At 41.2% G+C, this 25555-nt stretch overlaps 1 protein-coding gene across 3 annotated transcripts in view; it reads right to left on the bottom strand.

Annotated features, from left to right (window-relative positions):
• Nucleotides 1–407: 407 nt before the first annotated feature.
• The window catches only part of LOC106084261 (poly(U)-binding-splicing factor half pint), a 249185-nt gene continuing 224037 nt past the window's right edge, over nucleotides 408–25555 (bottom strand). For all 3 annotated transcript variants that reach the window (XM_059369503.1, XM_059369504.1, XM_059369505.1), the window contains one exon: nucleotides 408–1453. In XM_059369503.1, coding sequence (XP_059225486.1) covers nucleotides 454–1453 — 1000 coding nt within the window. In that variant the 3' untranslated portion in view covers nucleotides 408–453. The remainder of the gene's footprint in view (nucleotides 1454–25555) is intronic.

The raw sequence follows: 25555 nt of genomic DNA, 5'->3' as shown, positions 1-25555 counted from the left end.
ATCGATTTTTTATAGCCTCCTTCGTTTGGTATTAAAACACCGTTCTTTTTCTATAAAAGTACCTTTTGATTTCCGTTTTGCGCTTGAGCCCAATCCAACCGGGTAAACCACCCACAAATGGGGCTGCCGGATCCCGAAAAATGTTCGATGTTCTCAATGGGATTTGAAACCTGGCGTTCAGAGCTACGTTGGTCCCTCTTTATGAGAAGTACACATTTTAAACATACGAGGCAAGCTTGGGTATTTTTCTACGTTAAATTAAAAAAAAAAAATTTGCAGAAAAAACGCGCATTTAAGTAAAAAGTCACAAAACAGAAGGATGCATATAACGTATTTTGAACCTAAAAATGTCGGAAATTTCGACTATAGTCGCATAACGGTAACACAGAGTAAAAAACTAACAATAATTTCTAATATCCAAATATCAAGCTTTATTAAAATAAGTCATGACTTTTAACCGGAGAGATCTCCATGATCAAAAAGTGACTGGTCGTATAACTCCGCTATTACACGTCGACCTCCAAAAAATCTTCCATGAAGAGCATCTTTGCCACGGTCGGCTTCCGCAGCAAGTGAAAACTCTACAAAAATTTTTACAATTATTTCTGCTTCATCGTCATCTTCGTTCTCCGTTTGTTTTTCGTTAAATATAATTACACGAATAACTGTTCCAAACTTGCTACATTCTTCCTGAATTTCTTCTTGAAGAGTTTCGTCAACATCCTCAGGTCCAACCATATTGCGCAAAATAATTACACGAGACTCTTGTGGCCTCATTAATCGTTGCATTACAAACTGTCTTGCGCTCTGTCCTTTTATAGACATGTTCTCTTGCTGCTGTAATGTTTGTGTTTCTCCCTCATCAATCAATTTTTTTTGAAGCTCTTCTTGTTGTTTTTCATGTGCTTTTTTGATTGTTTCCGGCTGGCTCACAACGGGTAAAATATTTTTCGCCAAAAGAGCATTAACCACAGCAGGAGAAGCAGTTGAAACAACCCCGTCAGAAGCAGAAGAACCCATTTTAAGACCAAGTGGTACGGTTATACTGGGAGAAGTACCAATTACTGATTTGCTTGCTGAATTTATAGCTTGTGTTGTTACAGCTTGTAAAGTTGAAGCAGTAGCTGTGAGTAAGTTGGGGTTTATACTTGGATTTTGAAACATACTGGCCGTAATAAATGTTTGGCCAGTATTAGCTGGTAATGTTAGAGAAGGATGAAATGTGTTAGCAGCAGCTGATAAAGGAAGCGATCCAACCTTAGTAGTCGCAAGCGGTGAAATCCCCAGTGCTGGAGTCGTGGCGGACAACCCTAAGACTGCATTACTAGCAACAGCGTCTAATGCTTGAATTTTTGCAGTTGCAGCAGCAGCGGCAACGGCCGCGGCAGTAGGCATGGTAGAATTTGTCGATGGGCTGACTAATGCATTCGGAGGTGTAATAGAACGCCCAACTCTGGAATTACAAAAACAAAATAAAAAATAAATAATTTCAGTTTCATTCAATATCAGCGTTTTCTATAACAAATTTGACCGTTGGCAATGCAACTGAAGTTTGGTTCCAAGCCACAATTGATCCATTAATTACAATTTTAAGCTCAACATCAAAAAATCTGTATTTGATATAAAAGATTAATGCGTCGATTATGGATAGCAAACTTGCCTTCCTTGCCAGTTGACACTACATTACGGATGGCAACTTAAACAGAATTTAACAATGCCAGTGGCTACAAAGCGGATTTTCGGCCATCAAAAGGTGTAACTTAGTTAATTAGAGTAAATTTTTAGCAGATCCATTTTTGTGGTTACCATAGATTCAGACCTGCCTAACATGGTACGTTTTAAATTATTTGCAATATAAACACTAAAAATGTTTGTAGTAATATTTCAACTATATGAAATTGTTGCAAGTATGAACGTTGTTTCCCCGGGCCGAATTTAGATTAAGTTATGTAAGTCTGAAAAACGGGTGTGGGTATTAATTCGCCCCATTCCACTATGGACATACCCCTTATCCAGTAATCGGATTGTTGTGCGCTCTAAAAAGTAACCTCGAAAAAGAAAATTTTAAGTTAGGAATTCTAAAAATATTACAAAATCCTTAACCAAACCCCTAAGTTGGTTCATGTCAGGTATTGTGTCCCCACCGAAATACCGGTGTCTTTTCAGTAATAGCCTCGGCCTCACACGATCCGGATCACCCCATAGGATTTTCGCCGTCCTACCGACCGCTTTGCTGTTCCACAGTGCGCGTTAATCGCCCACGCCCTTAACTCGGACTGCGTCGTCCCGAGAGACTTCGGGTTAACCAAGTTTATTGACGGCAATCCTCTGGCCTTCACCGTCAAATCGTCTGCCATTTCATTCCCCCTTACTCCGTTATGGCCCGGCACCCAAACGATTCGGATTGTGCCTTCCTCAGAGAAGGCCTTAATATCCATCTTACATTCCAAGATTGTTCGTGGTCTTAAAGATGTTCACACTCGACGTCCGCGTTAGCACCACACTACCTCACACATTCCGTGATCGCACGGATCTCCACCTGCACCACCGTATTATGGTCAGACATTTTAAAACAGATCTCAGTCCCTGGGTTCTCAATGTAGACCCCCAGGCCCACTTTGTCCTCTAGCTTTGATCCATCCGTGTAACATGATGTTCCAGATAGCAATACTAGAGTTCCGTCAGTCCAAGACTGTGCCGCTAGCAGCAGTGCCTCGCACTCAACCTTAAGTGTCGTCTCAGGTATTCGATCGGAAACCTCTTTCATTCCTTCCAGATTTCCTATCGTCCCTTCGATTATACCGCGATGGTATGAGTTGCTCCCATACTCAGTCTCCCATCGCCTTAAGTCTTATAACCGCAGTGGCTGCCTCACACTTAATCTGTATGTTAATGGTTATCTAGAATAATCTAGCATGCCCTAGTGGGCGTGGTCCTCTTCGCTCCGCCTATGCCAAGATAACATGTTCCCTTAACTTGTTGTTGTTGTTGTTGTAGCAGTTTATTGTGTTCTATCTTTCGTCTGCTTGATTCTGTTGTGTCAATACCCAGGAACTTCGCGACTAAGATGGGGTGCGTCCACAGGGATCTGGGTCTGAGTCGAGTGGGTCTGGCCGGGTAGTTAAACAGGTGACGTGTATCGTGCGGTCCCTGGTTACAATCGGGACATACATCTTGCACGTCGGCATCAATCCTAGATCTGTGGGAATTGAGGCGGCTGCATCTGCCGGAACGATCGATTGCCGGGGGAGGTCGATTTCTTCGGGTGCAATGGGTGGCGGTCGTTCGCCAAGGACTACATTCACCCGGTAGCCAATTAACGCGTCTGCTACTGTGTCTGCATGAATGTGGTTCAGACCCGCTTGATATGCCGCTTGATCCAGAGGTTCTCTCTTGTAGCGCTGAACTTCACGCTCTAGATCGTGTAGATCTACCTTAAGGCTTCTGGGGGGTGGGTATCTATCCACTAGATGATGATTTGGATGGTTTCTGCGATAACAGCCCAAAAGGTATTGCTTAGACAGCATGTAGTTATGTCTTCGCACTGGTAGGATTTTGGTCTCCTGATGGAGGTGGTCCACATGAGAACTGAGGAGACAGCCCGTCGCAGTTCGGAGGGCGGCATTCTGACAGATCTGAATATTATTCCACTGCGTGTCACAAAGTTAACGTGACCACACTGGCGCTGCATAACTTACCACAGACCGGCCAATTGCTTTGTACGTGGTCAACAAGGTTTCTTTGTCTGCACCCCAAGTGCTGCCAGCGAGTGACTTGAGGACCTTGTTTCTACTTTTGACTTTATTGCAGATTGCTGTGGCATGTGGGGAGAAAGTGTAGGAGCTGTCAAATGTGACGCCAAGTATTTTGGGACACTTGATGGTCGGAATCATTTCTCCATCGACCATCACAGTCAGCTCAGTATTCACCTCACGCGTATTTGTAGTGAACAGTGTGGCTGAAGATTTGGTGGCGGATATCTTCAGATTTCTTGCAGCGAAATATGAGGTAGACGTTCATCCTATCGCAGATGTCATCAATGGGTGGGGGGCCTGATGCCATGATCGTACAATCGTCCGCATTTGATACGATCTCTATGCTGGAGGGGGTGGGATGGAGGATAGGTAGAGGTTAAACAGTGCCGGAGATATCACCCCACCTTGGGGAACTCCCTGTTTCACACTACGGTGTTTCGACTTCTTATCCCTAAATTCCACAAATGACTGGCGGCCACACAGATAATTCGCGACCCAACGTTTCAGGCCTGGCTGGAGGGACGTGTTGGTGAAGTCCTCAAATATTTTGGCATGGTTGACCGTGTCGAATGCCTTCGATAGGTCCAGTGCCACGAGGACCGTCCTATCACATGGCCTGGGTTGATTGAAGCCACGGCAAATATGTGTGGTGATGGCATGCAAAGCTGTTGTTGTGCTGTGCAGTCTCCGAAATCCATGTTGATGTTCGGCGAATGGAAATTCTCCTACGAGGCTCGGGAGGAGTAATGCCTCAAGCGTCTTTGCCACTGGTGAGAGAAGGGAGATCAGTCTGTACGACTCCCCCAAACTCGGGTCTTTTCCAGGCTTCAGTAGCAGGATCACTCTGCCCATTTTCCAGACATCGGGAACTATAAGAGTGTTCAATGATAGGTTAAGGACAGTGGTAAGGTACTCAACTCCAGGTGAATCCAGATTCTTCAGCATCAATGTAGAGATTCCGTCGGGGCCCAACGCCTTGGAAGATTTGGCGCCACGGATGACATTCGTAACTTCGCCCACGGTAAATTGTGATGGCTGTTCATCGGCTCGGAGACCACGAATACGGCGAATGGCTCTCCTCCTTGCCCTGTATCTCTCGGGATGCACAATAAATTGACGGTTGAACAACCTGGCGCATCTCTTCGGATCAGTCAAGGTTATCTCGCCAAAAGTGACTGAGGTCCTGTCGTCCCGTCTACCGGGGTTCGAGAGAGACTTAACAGTGGCCCACAGTTTGCCTGGTGCACCGGTGCCTAAGTTACATTGCTCCAAGTGTTCCAGCCACAAATTCCGTTTATGTTCGTTGACTACCCTGTTTATTTCCAGATTCAGCTCGCTGATTCTGTGGTTAGCGGGGTCCATAGCACGAATCCCATCACGCTCGTCTGCGAGTACCACTGCTTGCGTCAGGAAATTGGGTCGCACTTGTGGTATTCGACCGGCTGGTATAAAGCGAGCGGCTGCTGCGTTGATGATGTCTCGGAATTTCCTCTCGGCCACAAGCACATCAGAGGGCGATGGCAGTTTATTGAAGCGGCGATTGGTATACTCTCTGAAGCCAGTCCAATCGGCCTTCTTATAATTGATGAACGTCCGGCGCTCAGAGGTCGGTCGATGGTGAGAATTATGGGGAGGTGGTCTGACCCCAAAGAGATGACGGCTTGCCAGGATACGTCACTCAGGAGATCAGGGGATGCAATTAAGATGTCTGGCGAGCTGCTGCACCTGCTCGTAATCCTAGTGGGGGCAACCTCATTCACCGTGCAAAACGTGGAGCTATCTATCTGCTCTGCCAAAGCTATGCCACGCTGGTCGTTACCTAGGGGAGAATGCCATGACGTGTGATGTGCATTAAAATCCCCCAGAACCAGACGACTATGGCCAGATAGCAACCCACTTATGTCGGGGTTGTAAGCGTGGCCATTAATTGGGACAAAGCTACCAACCGGCGGTATGTACACGTTGCATAGCTCTGTCTCGGCAGTACCAGACCTGACTGCTACCCCCATACATTCCATGTATGGGTCACTAGCGTCAAGCGCAGGCGACATAGGTCTATACTGCACGGAATGGTGTATAACGAAGGCCTATCCCCCACCTCCATTTTTTGAGCGCATTGGAACCGTGACAACTGTGCAAGCTGCAGGTGTTGGTCAGCTTTGTCTCCTGGATCGCTGCGACCGATATGTTCTTCCGACTCATAAAATCTACGATCTCATCAATCTTGCCACGCAGTCCGTTGCAGTTTAACTGCAAGAACGATACACTTCCCGGCACTGGGCTGGCAATAGTAGGGCTAGGGTGCTGTCGTTGCAATTGCCGTACGGGAGAGGTCGGGGGGTCACATAGTCCGACGACGAGGACGCCGAAGTCGACGCTTGTGACCCACTGCTGGCTATGTTCGCACAGCATCTAGCGACATAGCCAGTATGACTATACTCCCGTAGCGAGGTTAGGCCAGAGCAAGAACGGAAATGTACCCACTCCAAGCACCGGTTACACCTCACCGACACCGAACGATGATGAAGGCGGTTCTGGCAAACCGAACAGAACCAGAGTCCGGGGTTCTTTTCAATCCCGGCACGGACCAGAAGCGTACGGAGAAGGCACTCCGGCATGTGCCTCTCCCATGACGAAAAAAGACGAACACGTACACTGAGGCGGCAGCCCTTGCCGATGAGGATTCCATCGGGTCAATCCGGTGCGTACAACCGGCTGCCATGGGCTGCCGGCTGTTGTATTGTCCTTATGTTGCACTTTTTCTCCATAGCAGTCCACCAAACTACTGAGGCGTAAGTAATGGATCGATTGTGGATAGCATTCAACGTTCAGTTGAGTCCGCAGCAAGAAAATGTGTAAACAAATAATTAAACCATCACAAAAAATGCTGGAAGTTGTGAAATACCATGACTAAACATTTTATTTTAAATTTAAAGCACTGTTGAACTATCTCTTCATTTATAAACGTGTAAAAGATCATTTTCTTTTCGCCGTTTGCTGCTCCTCTCAATGCCTTTCTTTCGCTGCTCCAAACCGAACATTTTTTAACACTTAAGAGCTCGCCTATTAAATTTATACCTAAATTAATTTGCAATAAATCTGCTGCCGTCTGTGCAATGGGAATACGTAGACACTCCTGGCGGTGGCAGAGTCAGTGATTCCTTTTGTTCTTCTTTTATTACCCGCCAATTTATTTTGTTTTTTGCTTTAAAATCTTTTCACATTGTCATCTATTCTTCGGAAGTACGCGGGGATGTTTTTTTTGCACACGCACAACTCGGGATGCATTTGGGTTTGCCTCTGTTTTTTCTAACATCAAGAGTTATTGATTTGTGGGATTTCAACCATGGTAAAGCATACAAACATCAACATATTTGCAGAAAATAAACAAATGAACAATTTGAACACAAAAATATTTAACCTTTTAATTTCATTGCTAATTTACTAATAAAAACAACAGAGCAAATACAAAAAATGTGGTTGCGGAAAAATTCAATTTTTAGCAACTGACATTGCCAACTTCAGTTGAAAGTTGCCATCCGTAATGCAAATTTGCCAACTGACAACGCAATTTAACGTTTGAAGATTAATTCATGCAAATGTTGACCGTGACTGCGTCTCAAGTGGTCCATCCACTTAGTCCAATTTTGGCATACTCTTTCTAACATATCGGCCGGAATCTCACAAATAAATGTTTCAATGTTGTTTTCCAATGCATCAATTGAAGCGGCCTTGTCTATATAGACTATATGGGATGTATTGATAACTCTTGCAATGCTTCTGGCTGATCTTCACTCCAAAAACGACAATTCTGCTGATTTACGTACCCATTGAGCAAAAATGAACTTCGGCGCTCAATGGAAGAAGCGCGCAAGATATGCAATTTTGTGAAAACAAAAATTTAAAAGATTATAAGAGCGAAACCAATAAATATATCGTTTTAATTTTTACATCGTTTTGTAGATAATAGTCTTCTCAGAGAAATGAATATAAATTTTATCCACATATTTTAACGAAAATACCGAAAACATTTTTGCAATATTGGGCATTTTTTAGTAAAATTATTCCCTTGATGCTGCAAAATGGGGCAATGAAAATATATTACAAAGTTGAGAGTCTCTGCTTTATGTTCTAAGAACACGAAGAGTTTTCCAAGTTTTTTTTTGTAAAAAATGCCAATATTGTACTTCACATATCTCCTACTAGAGTCAACACAATTTATAAAAATTAAACTTAAAACGCATCTACAAAATAAGGCCAAGTTTACTGTATAAAGACGAAACAATAAAATTAAATATTTTGCGAAAAAATGCCAACAATTTACACATTTTTTGTTTTGAACTCGCATAACTTTTGAATGAATAATCGGAACTTAGTATATATTGTAAGCGAATTTAAAATCGATTCAGAAATATCTTCACAAGCAAATAAATAAGAGACCAGCCTCTGCGGAAATTTAAAAAAAAAAAATTGTTAGTCGAATTTCTTGGACACTCTAAAAGATACACATAAGCATGTAGGGTATTTTGAGTACTGTCCATCAAATAAAAAAATTTGAAAATCGGACCAAAAATACGCTTTTGCCAACGCGAAGAAACTTTTGTGGGCCGAGTTGACCAGCTTTGAAATCCCTCCAATGGGCCCTGAATTTTGCAGATAAACAGGTTAAAGCCTCAGCAATAACCATGAAAATTTTCATGAAAATATCTTAATCCGTTCGAAAATGGCAAACTTATTTCCACTTATTTTTTCCCCTCCCACTGTGCGGCGTGCAGCATAGCGACACCACCTAGTAGAGAAGTTTTAAGATGATAGCATACCTCACAAGTGGCCAGTATTAGTAAGGAGATAACCACCGCTGAAAATTTTCTAATTTTCATGCCGGGATTTGAACCCAAGCCGTCGGCGTCATTGTCGGACAATGCAAACCTCTGCGCAACAGTGGCCTGCGGACGGTACATATATTGGGAATAATATTCTAATCTGATCCGATTTCATCAAGACATAGAGCAGTGGTAGAAATTTTGAGATCGGTAAATAAAAACGGGTGTAAAGGCTCTACACCGAACGAAAAATTGTTACCATCGGTATTGATAGTAAAATGATACCAAAACAATTTTTGATATATATGGACAAAAAAACCGTCTCCTGTAAAATTATGATTTTGCCACTTATATTATTTTCGCGGGAATCGCTTGATATGAAGGCTATATCTTGATATAGCCCCACCTTTGAACTATGTTTATTATATTTAAAGTCTGTAACAGTTGCCCGAACTGTTCTTATGTGGAATCGACTACCGGCAAATATCTTTCCCGCCGACTACGACACCCAGAAATTCAAAACGAATGCCAATAATTAATACACCCTCTTTCCCCCTCACATTCCGAACTTTCCTTCTGCCAACACAATGCATTTGCATATAAAGGGAACATCCCCTGCGTGCTAGTTAAACGAATATATATTTTAATAAAATTTTAATGTAATCATTTGTTTAAATTTAAATTAAATTAAAATTTTTCTGATTTTGATGCTTAATCTAAATTATTGTTTTGTTAATTGTATTTGTGTAAACAAACCTCCAGTAGATGATTGACAACGTCAATCGAAATAACGAGGAAAACTGAATAAAATTTCAAATTAGAAGCATTTGCTTGTCTTTTAATTATGGACCTAAACCCGAACTAACTTGGAAAAAATTAAGTTAAACCATAACCAAAATAATTATAAAACACGGAAGGCACGCAAATAAGATATGGTATACTCAACAATAAAACGCAAATACTACCATCGTTATCAAGAAATACTTATGTAAAATCGGTGCGGCAAGTGATAGCATGTGTATGAGCATGAGACGTTGGAGCATTTTTCTTTGTCATTGTCCGGCTTCCGCGTCTGATAAATACCGGCACATAGGTGGGGACACAATACCAGACATGAACCAACTTAGGGGAGTGATATTGAAAACAATTAAGGATTTTGTATGTACCACGGAATTCCTAACTTAAAATGTGCTTTTTAGTGGTTACTTTATAGTTTTAAGAGCGCACGACAAGCCGATTACTGGCTCAGGTGTATGTGACATGGGGCTGTTTAATATCTGCTCCCTCTTTTCAATCTAACCTAACCTATCAAGAAATACTCAAAACTCATGAAAACTTCTTCGAATTTGAAAGCTTCAAAAACCATTCTCATAAAGTATAAACAAACAAGAACAATTTCCAAATTTATTGTTGCAAATGCAAATTTTGCCCATGAACATTCCAATAAGGAACAGAGGCAAACTTCTCACATATCAATGAGTGCAGTCCGATTCAAGTTTAAGCTCAATGCTCCTTTAAGCTCCTTTTTATAGCCGAGCTCCTTTAAGCTCCTTTTAAGAGCCACAGTGCGACACCCCTTTGGAGAGAAGTTTTTACATGGCATAGTACCTCACAAATGTTGCCAGCATTAGGAGGGGAAAACCACCGATTAACTTTTTTTATGGTCTCGCCAGGATTCCAAACTTGGCGTTCAACGTCATAGTCTAACATGCTTTCCTCTGCGCTACGGTGGCCTCCTTTCTTTACTTCTGTATTGTTAATGCAACACAAACTATCCTACCCATTTTCGCCCAACAAAACAAAATTCCGCCAAATATTCAGAGGACACTAGATTTACACATTAGAAACTTCCATCTCAGAATCAGTAAGCTGTTCTACTGAACCAAATCAATCAATGTAGAATAGATTTCTAAGATCAGTGGAATGTTATCGATTAAGGAACAATTTTGCTCATTGTCAGAAATTTAAAATTGAGTTTTGCGGCGCTAGATGGGTCATTTCGCCCACGTCTGTGTGCAAGACGAACTAAAGAAGTTCGTCTGGCACACATAATTATCATATCAACGAACGAAATGTATCAAAGCTAGAAAATGCGATAAAATTGTTTATATCCAACACCAAGGTGTGAGGCATATTAATTTTGTCATTTCGTTTGCAACACATCGAATTATTAATTTCACAACCTTCAAGCCATACATAAGCTGTCAAATCCAACATATGTTTCAGAGGGTTCATACAAACCACGTGTCATACATTACTACGTGTTTTTTTGCAGTACCAAACAGGTTCTAAATTTGCGTTTGTGTCAACTAAGTGAAAAAAAATCGTTTTCTCATTGAGAGAGGTATGTATTAATATGACAAAAAAACATATTTGTGACCTGTGCTTATACGTTATAGGAAAAAATATATGTTAAAGTAGCTTATACCAAACTGTAAACAATACAAGTTATGACTTCAATGGACTGGGACTTGCGGGATCCAAGAGAATTTTTTTCTAGTTTTTTTTTTTCATTTAAAGTCTCCAGAGCTGAAAGAAGAATTCCGTGAATCCAGGACGAAAGTTAACATTTTTATTAATGCGGCTAAAATGGAGTATTATTCTTCAAGATAGGATTGCGCAGTGGGCTCGAAGAGAAAGTGGAAGGTGATACATGACATCGGAGTGTGGCAAACACTCGATATCATGGGGATCTAGATGAACTCAACAGGACCTGCATAAGCATACCCGATATACAAACAGACACGCAATTTTACAGTGACGATGATGGCCGGCATTCGTTTTTGATACCCGTAGTGCTTTTGAGTTTAGATGTGTTAACCATGAGGAAGTTTATGAGAGTTTGGTCCGTATTAAGTCAAATGCAATTGGCTTGGACGGAGTTAATCCCAGATTTGTACGAATGTTACTTCCATATCTCCAAACGTTCTTTACGTACCTATTTAATTAAATTTTGAGCTCCAGTGTGTATCCTATTATTTGGAAGCATGCAAAGATTATCCCCATTCCCAAATCCAAAGTTGATTATCGGCCGATATCAATTCTATGCTATCTCTCTAAGGTTTTCGAGAAAATTCTTCATGGACAGATGTCGGTATATCTTCACCAAGAATCCCTGTTGTCAGAAAGACAGTCCGGCTTCCATTCTGATCATAGTTGTATTACTGCATTGGTTGAAGTAGCTAAAAGCGGCTTTGTGGACAATGTAGACGACTGCATAAGTAAACTAAACGCGGACCTACATCGCGTTTATGACTGGGCGACTGCAAATCGTTTGTTGTTAAATCCAAGCAAGTCTAAATGTTTCGTTGTTCACAAAAACAAGAATTTGAACATGTGACATCCGATATTTACGTTAATTGTCAGAGGATTGATATTGCATCTAGTGCGAAGAATTTAGGCGTAGTTTTTAACAGTTCTTTGAACTGGTCCGATCATCCTAAAATTGCAGCCGGACAGACTTATGCAAAACTTCGTGCCTTATGGATCACACACTCTTTTACACACATAAACATCCGAATTCTTCTGGCGAAAAAAATTATAAAGGCGGGATAAATGAGGCATCATATACAAAAATTACCAAATTTTGCCAAAAATTGCCAATATCTTGGTTTCTTTAATACTTAGGGCTCCAAATTTAATAGATTCGGAAAGAGCATGGTCCATATTATATTTCCTGTAAACGGTTTCAGCCCACTATTTCCCAGTTGGCCATTATCTCTGAAAAATGGGGCATCATATATAAAAAGTACCAAATTTTGCCAAAAATGGCCAATATCTTGGTTTCTTTAATACTTAGGTCTCCAAATTGAATAGATCCGCAAAGAGCGTGGTCCATATTATATTTCCTGTAAACGGTTTCAGCCCATTATTTCCCAGTTGGCCACAGTAGGCCATTTATTGTGAAAAATGGGGCATCATACGAAAAAATTACCAAATTTTGCAAAAATGGCCAATATCTTGGTTTCTTAAATACTTTGGGCTACAAATTGAATAGATTCGGAAAAAGCGTGGTCCATATTATATTTTCTGTAAACGGTTTCAGCCCAATATTTCCCAGTTGGCCACAGTGGGCCATTATCTCTGAAAAATGTGGCATCATATGAAAAAATGACCAAAATTTGCGAAAAATTTCCAATATCTTGGTTTCTTTAATACTTAGGACTCCAAATTTAATAGATTTGGAAAGAGCGTGAACCGTATTATATTTCCTGTAAACAGTTTCAGCCCACTTTTTTTCAGTTGGCCACAGTGGGCCATTATCTCTGAAAAATGTGGCATCATATGAAACAATGACCAAATTTTGCCAAAAATGGCCAATACCTTGGGTTCTTTAATACTTAGGGCTCCAAATTGAATAGAATCGGAAAGAGCGTGGTCCATATTATATTTCCTGTGAACGGTTGTATCCCACTTTTTCTCAGTTGACCACAGTGTGCCTATTTCATCTATTGAGTGATGAATTAAATTCGACATCTATATTTTTTTACGACTTGTATTTTATTTTGATTTTTATAATAATTTCATTTTTCGTCATATTTGTGCTTGAATTTCTATTTTTATATTAGAATTTTTCCATATTTGTATTTGGTTGTTATTACTTTTGTATTATGATTTTCTGTATTAGGATTTTTTGTATTAGGTTTTCTGTATTATAATTTTGAATTTCACATATAGGTGGCGCTCTATCGGGAATTTTTATATTATAATATATTTTCACATACATGTTTCACAATATGTAGATTCTCTATACGGACTTAGTTTCAACAATCTTCTAAAAACCAGATCATTAATATTCTTACATAAGATTATTGTGGAAAAGAAATCCAGATATTTGTTTGAGAGACTGAGATTTGCCCAATCTGATAGAGGAAGAAAGTTATTACCTTTTCTCGCCGTTCGGACTCGGCTATAAAAAGGAGACCCCTTATTATTGAGCTAAAACTTGAATGGGGCTGCACTCATTGATATGTGAGAAGTTTGACCCTGTTCCTTACTGGAATGTTCATGGGCAAAATTTGCATTTCCATTACGATATTCAATGCATCAGCAATACGATCAGGATTTTTCTCATTGTTAACTGATATTTCATTTCTTTAAATTTTGCTTTAAATTTTTTTTTTAATTATAAATTTATTTGTGCTTTTTGTTAAATTCCCAATTACATAAAGCTGTTCTTTTTTTATTTATTTGTAAACACTGTTTTGTTCCACTTTTTATTTATTGTAACCTAGTTTATTTATTGAGAACCTACTTTAGTCGGATGTATTATATAACAATAAATCTACACTATAATTATAAGATTATTATCTTGCTGTGTAGACAATAAATCCAAAAATAAATTACTCTGTTGTCTTTTGATTATTTTGCGGTATGAATCACCTACGTTCACCTGCAACTTTACGAGATATTGTATTTTTTGGGAACAATGTCGGTCCTCCGACTAGAAGATTATATAATATGTTGCAAGCCAAATTGAGAGATAGATTTATATGAAAGCCACCAACGTAGTTAAATGTGAAGGCCGTTCCGCGGTCTAAGATAATCCCTCCGACAGTCCAAAATAACTGAAAACTTCAATTAGAACCAGCAAAACAGCTGCTGTCGATGTATTTTGCACCAGTTTCACGACAAGAAATTTTGTGAACGCATCATTGGTGGCAAGAATGTACACAAATCCTCTTGTTACGTCTGGAATGATATTGGTACACTTTCACTCACATGCATCTCTTATTCAGGTCGTCCTGTCTTGCCTTCATTAAAACAGCATACCACACATGCAGCGATGTATTCTTTTGCGTATTTTCTTATTCGAGGAATTCAATAATACTGTGACAACCGTTGATTGGTCTTTTTAAGACGAAAGTGAACCATGTCGTCGTGGTAATATTTCAAAATGCGCCATCACGCGGCTTTCGGCACCACGAATAAAAGCTTACCGTCCATCTTCCGATATAATCGTTGATCTTGAAGTTGGTAATCATTTCGAATCTGGGTTTCTTGTTACGATTTCTCTCCCCTTGTAATGCCTTGATAACGTTTAACAACTTCTCGTCTTGCAACTACATCGTCAGTAACCAGTTGTTGGTTACTGACGATGCATTACGGTTTCGTCGACTTGGGCCTTACTGATAACATCAACATGCGGGGTCCTCGCATAACCTCTTCTTTAACGCCGAAAATGTTTTCTCATCGTCTGGTCACCACACAAATTCATTTGTTGCTAATTTCTTTGTTGTTGTTGTTGTAGCCACATTTCCATATGGAGGTGGCGATCCTCGTCAAGCTCCTGAAGCTCGTTCCGGTCCAAGGACCGATCGCCGCAGAAACGAGGTGGCCATTGGTTATTGAAAGGCGCCAATAACTCGCCTTGTCATATCGAGCATCATAGGGATTCAGTGTAAGAGCCGGTGCCGCACGACCTCTCACTGAGACTCTCCGCCCGATATCGTTGATTATCCACGACTATCGTTGCAGCTACTCCGTATGGAGCTTTCCACTATCAACAACCTGTGGACGCGCCCGGTAGCTCGCAGCTAAGCTCCTCGTGACAGCAATGACCTCAATGTTCCAGCCTGTGAGGTGCTCACAGCTATCCCGTGCCCGGATTTCTTTGTGATTTGGGAGAGCGGCCTAGCTATTATTTGAAAGTCCTGGAAAAATTTCCGTCTGACTTCTGTGGTATTCTTCGGGGTTTGATATTTCTCAATAGCCAAAAGCTTCGTCTTACCTGGATTATTCCCTGATCGTTTATCCGGTGACCAAGCAATCCAATACAGTCAACCAGAAATGCATTTGCATTTATCGTATCGCAATGTTAGACGTCTGCTGAAAGATCTTCAGGATTTTCTCGAGAATCCGCATACCGTCATCCACTGTCTCGCTGGGGATAATACGACTCTGTTCTTTACTTCTTGAAAGACGGATAGTGCGTTGACTAGACCAAATGACATCCGGTCAAACTAATAGTGGCCATCAGGAGTTACAAACGCCGTCAGTTTTCTTGAATCCTCTTCCATTTCAATTTTATGGTAACCTATCTTCGTATCCAGTACCATGAAGTATTTGTTAACAGCAAGCTGCGCTAAGACCTAATCAACTATGGGTATTGGAGTTGGTCGTTTGACTGTCACTTGGTTCAATCGTCTAAAGTCCACGAGCATTCGGAATTAGCAGTTTTTCTTCTCGTTCAGGACTACATATGTCAATGGTCTAATAATCTCCGCTTCCAACATTTCATCGATTATCCCACGTACAAGAGGTCAACGAGCAAAACGCAATCTGTATGACTTCTTACAGATTGGTTCGTCTGATAAAAGTCGAATGTCCATCTTTAAAATATAACATTTTCGAATATCTTGAGGTATATCCGTAAAACAATTTAAATTCACACGGGTTAGAATCGAGTAAATATTATATCCAGAATAAACGTGTCTTATTGTTCAATAAAATGTCTTTTTCGAGTAGCATATCAAAGGGAAGTTTATCGTCTTCTATTATTAAAAAATTTTAGTTTTACATAGCACTCGTTATTTTCACCGCCAAAACTCGTCAGTCGAATTTAGCATTTCTCTGTCTCAATGAGTCCCGAGATAATAGACTTTCTAACCAGGTTTCGAGCACTGCCACTGTCGATCAAAGCGTTCACAGAAAGATCACCAATATGAACTATTTTTTAGGTCGAAGCGTCCGGAAAATCGTCTATTTGGTTACACGACGCGTTTTGTACCATTTAGTTTCGACAATCACTAGCAGCATGCCCAGTGCGTAAACATTTCTCATAACGGGATCGTCTTTGCGGCCCAGTGCTCTCACGAGATATGTGACCAGTTTTCCGACAATTAAAGCATCTCATATAGTCTTCGAGGCTGTCGCTGGTGGTTTCTCCCGTGACTTCTCAATCTTCTTATTCGGATGTTGGCCTTGGGTCGGATGCGCGAGATAAGGTCAGGTTTGGTTACATTCGTATGTTAAGGTAATATTTAAAGTGAGGTACCCGTTTACGTATTATTTGGTACAATAGTATGGGCACTATTTAAAAGTAACTCGAAAAAATAAGTCTTAAAGAAAAAAATTTGGGAAATCCTACCAGTGCCGAATTGGTAATTTTGTTACGGATTGAGCTAGAGCTCTGAAATTTGGAACTTAAGTACACTTTGCGATCTTAATGGAGTGACCTCATGAGTTTTTGGAAATTTGTACACTTCGGTACTAAAAACAAGTACCAAAAATTTATGAAATGGGTGAACTTTGAACAGGGCGGATGGATAGAGCTGCAATTTTGAAGTTTGCTTTAAAAGACATCTGCTGCAAAATAACGTGAAAAGAAAAATTTTAAAAATAGTACTTGTAACATACCTGGCATCACTTTATCTGCCTTTCGACTCTCCGACACCGCCACCAACGTCGGAGCTGCAACGGCTGGTGAGGAAAGCAAAACAGACAGAAAATAGGGTGCTATGCGAACTCTCACCATATTTCGTGGGGTAGTACCAACACTAATAAGCACGGCCAAGCACTGGCAGAGTTCTTGAATACTAACGACCTAATAACACTTAATATTGGTAACACCGCTACCTTTGATAATAGGATAATGGAGGAGGTATTACATGTGACGATATGTTCAAAAAATCTGATGGATAAGGTTCAGGATTGGAGGGTCTCCATGGAACAGCCTTTCTCTGGTCATCGATATATTAGGTTTAGAATGTGCTATTCTGAATGTGCCAGCGCCGAATCTGATAAGCTCCCGGAATAAGTAGAAAACCAACTGGAAAAAATTCGGTAGACAACTCAGAAAAAGATTTGGGCAAGATAATTTAGATTGTTCTAGCATAGAAGACATTGACGAAAATGTCAACAGGATTACAACTGCACTGGTGGGGTCCTTCGAAGATAGTAGTCCTCTTCGGGAAAGGAAATCAAAGGAAAAACCCCAAAATAAACCCTGGATTCGCAATATTGGGAAAGAGGTCCGCAGACTTTTTAACAGAGCACGTCGTAAAAAACGGAAATTTATTGGGATGTGTATTACACACGGCTCAAGGAATACAATAAGATTACCAGAGCGGCAATGCCTCCTGGAAGCTTTTCTGCGGTTGATAGCGTTAATGACGCCGCCAAGATGAAAAAGTTTCTCCAAAAACCCTTATCCAAACTAAAACCTTAGTAGACGCCATGGGAGTGAGAGCAAAGACAACAGAGGACATGTTGAGGCTTTTGGTGAAAACCCATTTTCCACAGGATATGACGGGACTCACAGAGACAAAGGAATCTTGAAATAATGACATTGATCGAAGGTTTATAATTGCGGAATTTGTGGTGAAGGAATTCTTATGGAGCTTCAAACCGTTACGACAGAGAGAGGCAGACTATCTGGCGCCTCATCTGGCCAATATTTTCACAGCGTGCCTAGGACTTGCATATACTCCCAAAGCCTGGCAGGAGGCAAGAGTGGTGTTTATACCCAAGCTCGGCAAGGCAAGATATGCGATACCAAAGGCCTACAGACTCATAAGCCTTATATGCTTTCTACTAAAAACCATGGAACGTATTGGGGACACCATGATTAAGAGAAGTACATCCAGCGAACTGCTCAAATACAAATAGCATGCTTATGTCAAGGGAAGGTCGGTGGAGAATGCCCTGCGCGAGGTTGTGCATAAAATAGTAGAATCCTTCGCCAAAACGTACACCCTGGCGGTATGCATTGACATCGAAGGGGCTTTTAACAATGTGCGGACCGACGCACTGATCCAATCCTTAGACCAGTACCGGGTGGACCCGGTCCTTAAAGACTGGATAAACCAGATGCTAAGGCACAGGTGAATAAATTGTGTGTCCCATGGCATAAATATAAGGGAGAAAGTGGCACAAGGCACACCGCAGGGAGGCATTTTATCGCCACTCCTATGGGTGACCACCATAAATAACCTATTACGGATGCTGACTAAGGAGAGATTTGAACGCGTCTGCTACGCAGACGATGTTATAATACTTCTAAGGGTTGATGATCCGAACGAGCTATGCAGAAGGACCGAAAGGGTCTTGCATATGGCATATGACTGGGCTAGACCCAGAGGTCTCAATGTTAACCCGTAGAAGACAGAAATATGCCTGTTCACGAGGAAGACGAAGGATTTGAATCCGCCAGCAACAAAGACGATGTTATAATACTTCTAAGAAGTATAGATCCAAACCAGCTATGCAGAAGGACCGAAAAGGTCTTGCAGATGGCATACTAGCTATCTCAATGAAAACCCAGACAAAATTGAAATCTGCCTGTTTACGAGATAGACGATGGTGGGCCAATTTTACGCACCACGTTTACTCAATAGAACGATTTCGCTATCTGACAAGGTCAAATACTTAGGTGTGATCTTGGACAGGAAACTGAATTGGAAGTGTCACATTCAGGAGCGTACTGAAAAGGCTCACAAATGTTGGGCACTATGTAGACGGGCCGTAGGCTCGAAATGGGGCCTGAATCCGAGGATAGTCTACTGGCTCTACAGGAGCGTGATTAGACCAATAGTTACTAACGCCTCAGTGGTTTGGTGGACTGATATGGAGAAAAAGTGCAACATAAGAACTATACACCAGGTTGAAAGAACATGCTTTCTTGGCATAGGCGGAGCGATGAGGACCACGCCCACTAGAGCACTGGAGACTATTCTAGATATCCGACCCATTGACATACAGATTAAGTGTGAGACGGCCACTGAGGCTATGAGACTTAAGGCGATGAGAGAATGGATTGAGGATGGGAGCAGCTCATACCATCGCAGTATAATCGAGGCGACGATAGGAAACCTGGAAGGAAGGGAAAAGGTTTTCGGTCAATCACCTGAGATGACACTTGAAGTCGAGTGCGAAGCACTGCTGCCATTGGCAGACTGTTGGATTGACGGAACCCTAGTATTTCCATCTGGAAGATCATGTAACACGGATGGATCAAAGGTAGAAGATAGAGTGAGCCTGGCGGTCTACATTGAGAACCCAGGGACTGAGATCTGTTTAAGACCGCCTGACCATAATACGGTCATGCAGGCGGAGATCCGTGTGATCACGGAATGCGTGAAGTGGTGTGGTGCTAACGCGAGTACGTGGAGTATGAACATTTTTACCGACAGTAAAATTGCCATTAGGGCAATAACAACCAGGGCGGTAAGGTCACGAACAGTCTTGCAGTGTAAGAAGGAGATTAACGTCTTCTCTGAGGGTAGGAAATCCGCATCGTTTGGGTCCCGGGCCATAACGGAGTAAGGGGAAATGAAAGGGCAGACGATTTGGCGGTGAAGGCCAGAGAACCGCCGTCAATAAACTTGGTTAACACAAAGCCTGTCGGGTCGACGCAGTCCGAGTTAAGGGAGTGGGCGACGAATGCGCATGCAACATTGTGGAACAGCGAAACGGTCGGTAGGACGGCGAAAATCCTATGGGGGATCCAGATTGTGAGAAGACGAGGCTATTACTGAAAGGAAGCAAGAAGGAGGTCAGTATAGCTACTGTTATCATAACGGGACACATAGGACTACGAGCTCACTTATGTAAAATCGGTGCGGCAAGTGATAGCATGTGTAAGGCATGCGGGGAAGATGATGAGACGTTGGAGCATTTCCTTTGTCATTGCCCGGCTTTGTTCATAGGATTAGAAAGGAGGGTACTCGATGTGACGGTATGTTAGGAAAATCTAATCGATGAGGTTTAGGATTGGAGGGTGTCCATGGAACACTCTTTCTCTGGCCAACGCTACATTAGGTTAAGAATAGCACAGCCAGCGCCGAATCCGATAAGCCTCCGGAATAAGTTGAAAACCAACTGGAGAAAGTTCCGAAGGCTACTCAGAAGAAGACTTGGGCAAGACTATTTAGATTAGAATACAATAAAATAACCAGAGTGGCAAAAAGTGCCTCCTGGAATCTTTCTGCGAACAGGTCGATGGCGTTAATGACGCCGCGAAGATGAAAAGTTTTTCTCAAAAACCCATGTCCGAACTGAAAGGTTAGTAGACAACGTGGGAGTGAGAACAGAGACCACGGAGGATATGTTGAGGCCTTTGATGAAAACACATTTTCCACAGGATACGATGGGACTAACGGAGACACCGGAACCTTGGAATAATGATGTTGATCGAAGACTTATCATTACAGAAGGAATCGTGGAGGAACTTCAAACCATTTAAACCCGGACTTGATGGAATATTTCCGGCGTTACTACGGAAGGAGGCAGACTATCTGGCGCCTCATCTGGCCAATATTTTCACAGCGTGCCTATGACTTGCATATACTCTGAAAGCCTGACAGGTGGCAAGGGTGGTATTTATGCCCAAGCTCGGCGAGGCAATTTATGCGACACCAAAGGGCCAATAAGCTTTTTGTCCTTTCTACTCAAAACCATGGAACGTATTGTGAACACAATGATAAAGAGTAGGAACCCCAACGAACTGCTCAAATACAAACAACATGAGTATGTTAAGGGAAGATCAGTGGAGACTGCATCAAAAATATCTATATAATATATAAAAGAATCCTTCGATGTCAAAACGTACACACTGGAGGTATGCATTGACATCGAGGAGGCTTTTAACAATGTGCGGACCGACACACTGATCCAATCCTTAAGCCAGTATCGGGTGGACCCGATCCATAGAGACTGGATAAACCATATGCTAAGGAACATGTGGATAAATTGTGTATCCCATAACATAAATATAAGAGAGAAATTGGGACAAGGCACGCCCAAAGGGGGCATTTTATCGCCACACCTATGGGTGACCTATTACGGATGCTGACTGGGGAGGGCTTTCAACACGTCTACTACGCAGACGATGTTACAATACATCAAAGGGGTAGGTTAGATTAGGTTAGATTCGAACAAGCTACGCAGAGGGGCCGAAAAGGTCTTGCATATGTCATATGGCTAGACCTAGGGGTCTCAATGTTAATCCAGAGGAGACTGAAATATTCCTGTACATGAGGAAGACGAAGGTGGTCCAATTTGACGCACTACGTTTCCTCAATAAAACTATTTCGATATCTGACAAGATCAAATACTTAAGTGTGATCCTGGACAGGAAATTGATTGGATGTGTCACGTTCGGAGAACATGTTGTCTTGGCATAGGCGGAGCGATGAGGACCACGCCCACTAGGGCGCTGGAGACCATTCTAGATATCCGACCCATTGACCCACTGCGGCTATGAGACTTAAGGCGATGGGAGAATGGATTGAGGATGGGTGCAGCTCATACCATCGCGGTATAATCGAGGAGACGATAGGAAATCTGGAAGGAAGGGAAAAGGTTTCCGATTGATTACCTGAGATGACGCTTTGGGTCGAGTGCGAAGCATTGCTGCCAGCGGCACCCTGTTGGATTGACCGAACCCTAGTATTGCCTTCTGGAAGATCAAGTCCTACGGATGGATCAAAGCTAGAGGACAGAGTGGGTGGTCTACATTGAGAACCCAGGAACTGAGATCTGTTTTAGACTGCCTGCCCATAAGACGGTCCTGGAGGCGAAATCCGGGCGATCACGGAGTGCGTGAAGTGGTGTGGTTTTAACGCGAGGACGTCGAGAATGACCATCTTAACAGAGTCTAATTATTTGATTTTGCATATTTTGCATAGAGTGCTTTGTCTTGATTTTAATTTTTTATGAAAAGAATGGTTCAAGTCGGTTCATAACCTGATATAGCTGTCATATAAACCAATCTCGAATTTTGACTTCTTGAGCATCTAGGGACCGCAATTCTTATCCGTGTGTTGTTTTGATTCGAATAACTGTGCTAAGATAGATTCAAAATGGTCGTATTTTGGAAATGGAACTAAGAAACTGTAAGTTTTGTGTAGAAAATTTTGACTGCCGCGTTTGGCGAGTCTACAATGAGCAGAACACAAATTCAATTGTCGTATAACCGGATTAAGGAAGGCCGAGAATATGTTAATGATGATGCTTCTCCTGGCCGCCCGAGCGCATCAAAAATCGATGAAAAGATTGAAGCAGTGAAGAAAATAAATTTCGGTGATATTGACATACCGTTCGGCTCATGCCAAGCAATTTTGCGGATGTTTTAGGCATGAAACGTGCAGCAGCGAAGATTATTCCAAAATTGCCAAATTTTGTGCAAAATCAAAGTCGCATGGACATCGCTCACGAACTGTTGAACATCGTTAACGCAGATCCACATTATCTCAAAAAGGTCATAATTGGTGACGATTCATGGGTATTTGACTATGACATTGAAACCAAAGCACAATCGACCCAATGGAAACGCCAAGACCAGTACAATGCAAATGCAAATTTGCCAATGAACATTCCATTAAGGAATTGCGGCAAACTTCTTAAAAATCAATGGGTGCTGTCCGATTTAATTTTAATTTAATTGGTATCTTGAAAGAATATTTTGGGCAACTATAGGACATTTTCTCTTCGTATACTTGGGTACCCAAATATAAAAATTGGTACTTTCTTAATGGAGTGAGCTAAAGCTCTCAAAATTGGGATACTAGTGTTTCTTGACTAATTTTGGGTGACCAGAAGATTATTCAAAATCGTACAAAATGATACATTCTTTACCGATGTATTGTTATTTTGGTACTATTTGGTACTTAGTTTACAGAAGGGGAAATTTATAAACAGATAAAATTTCAATTAAAAAAATAAAACGAGAACTATAAGAAAATTCGTATAGAATTATGTCTTTCGATACAATTTTTATAAAAAAAATATTGCCAAGAGAATTCCATGAGGATTTTTGCATAAAGAAATTTTCGTTTAAAACAGTCAAAAAATTTAATCTTTTGGAAAAAGTTAATTGCGATTCGGCCTTTAAAAAAATTGCATTAACCCATTAGGTTAGGTTTAAGTAGCAGTCTGCCATCAGACTCACTTAGGCATTTTCGTCCATTGTGATACCACAGGAACAGAAGAAGGAAGATGCCTTCTACTTCCTACCGTTGAACCATCCAGATCGCTTTAAAAAGCCTAATAACTTGCGAATGTTCACATCCGCTAAATCAGACAGGTTCTCAAAGAAATGAGAACCTTAAGTGGAGCTCCTTCTGACTGCTAGTGCGGGACACACACTCAGAAGGTGTTTTATAGTCTCTTCTTCTTTGTCGTCGTTGTTGGAAACCTTCAGTCTGTCAGCATGTTTTTCGATTAGACAGTCCCCTGTCACGACGGACACAATGACTGAGCCGTCTGTTCTAGCCAGTGACAGCAAAGCGGTAGACCTCTTCAAGTTTAGATTAGACCACATAGTTTTGGAGTGCTAACAGCTCGTCTTTGTGACCATATATCATTCGTTATCCTCGTTATCCGACTTGATCCTAAAAACTTAGCTTACATGTAGCTAGAGCCATAGCCACAAATTCCAGTATCCCTGGAGTGTGTAAGGTAGTTCCTAGTCTCGCAAGCTCATCCGCTTTACAATTCCCTGGAATATCTCTGTGGCCCGGCACCCAAAACAGGTGAATTTCAAACTGTTCAGCCATCTCGTTGAGAGGTCTGCGACAGTCGAGGGTGGCTTATGTGTTCAGAAATGCGTTCTCCAGGGATTAAATGGGTATCTGGCTGTCTGAGAAAATATTTATGCCAACGTTCCATGCCCAATTGCAATTCAAATAAAGATTTCATTAATTTTTCCGAATTTTATGCTTTTTTTTTGAAAAACTTTCATAGAGCTCTTAAAAACTTACCCTTTATATGAAATTATGTACAATCTGAACCAATTATATTATATATTATTTGATTGGATCAGTTTATATCTGGCACAAATTTGAGACAAAATTGTATCAAATTGGAAGCAATTTGATGTAATTAGATCTAATTATATATAACCATATTCGGATGTAATTATTTATGAATGGAACCGAAGGTCAACATTTCACCATGGTTTAAGGACACATCACTGCCAAGGAACACCATTACCACCATCAACAGACAACGGTTTGGACACAATCAGCTAAGGTCACATTTGCATAGAATAAATTTACGTCACTGAACTATGCGGATGTGGGGCGATTCAAAACATGGAGCATATAGTTTTCGATTGCAGTCTAGTAAATACCCAACACCGATCTGAACTTTTCACAAACCTATATAAGCATGGCATATACCCGCGAAATGTTAAGGATATACTGTACTTGATTCTAAAGTACAAATTTGAAATTTACAATTTACATCGTATGTATTGCTTTTACAAAACTTTAATATCAACTAGACAAAAATAACGAATAGATAAGTGTCACGTGCTATTTTTATACCCTCCACCAAAAGATGGGGGGTATACTAATTTCGTCATTCTGTTTGTAACTACTGGAAATATTCGTCTGAGACCCATAAAGTATATATATTCTTGATCGTCGTGACATTTTATGTCGATCTAGCCATGTCCGTCCGTCCGTCTGTCTGTCGAAAGCACGCTAACTTCCGAAGGAGTAAAGCCAGCCGCTTGAAATTTTGCACAAATACTTCTTATTAGTGTAGGTTGGTTGGTATTGTAAATGGGCTATATCGGTCCATGTTTTGATATAGCTGCCATATAAACCGATCTTGGGTCTTGACTTCTTGAGCCTCTAGAGGGCGCAATTCTTATCCGATTTGAATGAATTTTGGCAAGTAGTATTTTGTTATGATATCCAACAACTGTGCCAAGTATGGTTCAAATCGGTTCATAACCTGATATAGCTGTCATATAAACAGATATAGGGACTTCACTTCTTGAGCTTCTAGAGGTCACAATTCCTATCCGATTTGGCTGAAATTTTGCATGACGTATTTTATTCTTACTTTCAACAACTGTGTCAAGTAAGGCTAAAATGGGTTCATAACCTGATATAGCTGTCATATAAACCCATCTGGGATCTTGACTTCTTGAGCCTCTAGAGGTCGCAATTATTATGCGATTTGCGTGAAATTTTGTACGACGTATTCTCTCATGACCATCAACATACGTGTTTATTATGGTCTGAA

The sequence above is a fragment of the Stomoxys calcitrans genome, chromosome 5 (assembly GCF_963082655.1).
Source record: "Stomoxys calcitrans chromosome 5, idStoCalc2.1, whole genome shotgun sequence".
In the NCBI taxonomy this organism is placed as follows: Eukaryota; Metazoa; Arthropoda; class Insecta; order Diptera; family Muscidae; genus Stomoxys; species Stomoxys calcitrans.
Note: the sequence above shows the minus strand (reverse complement) of the source record. Positions and strands in the feature narration are given on the sequence as shown.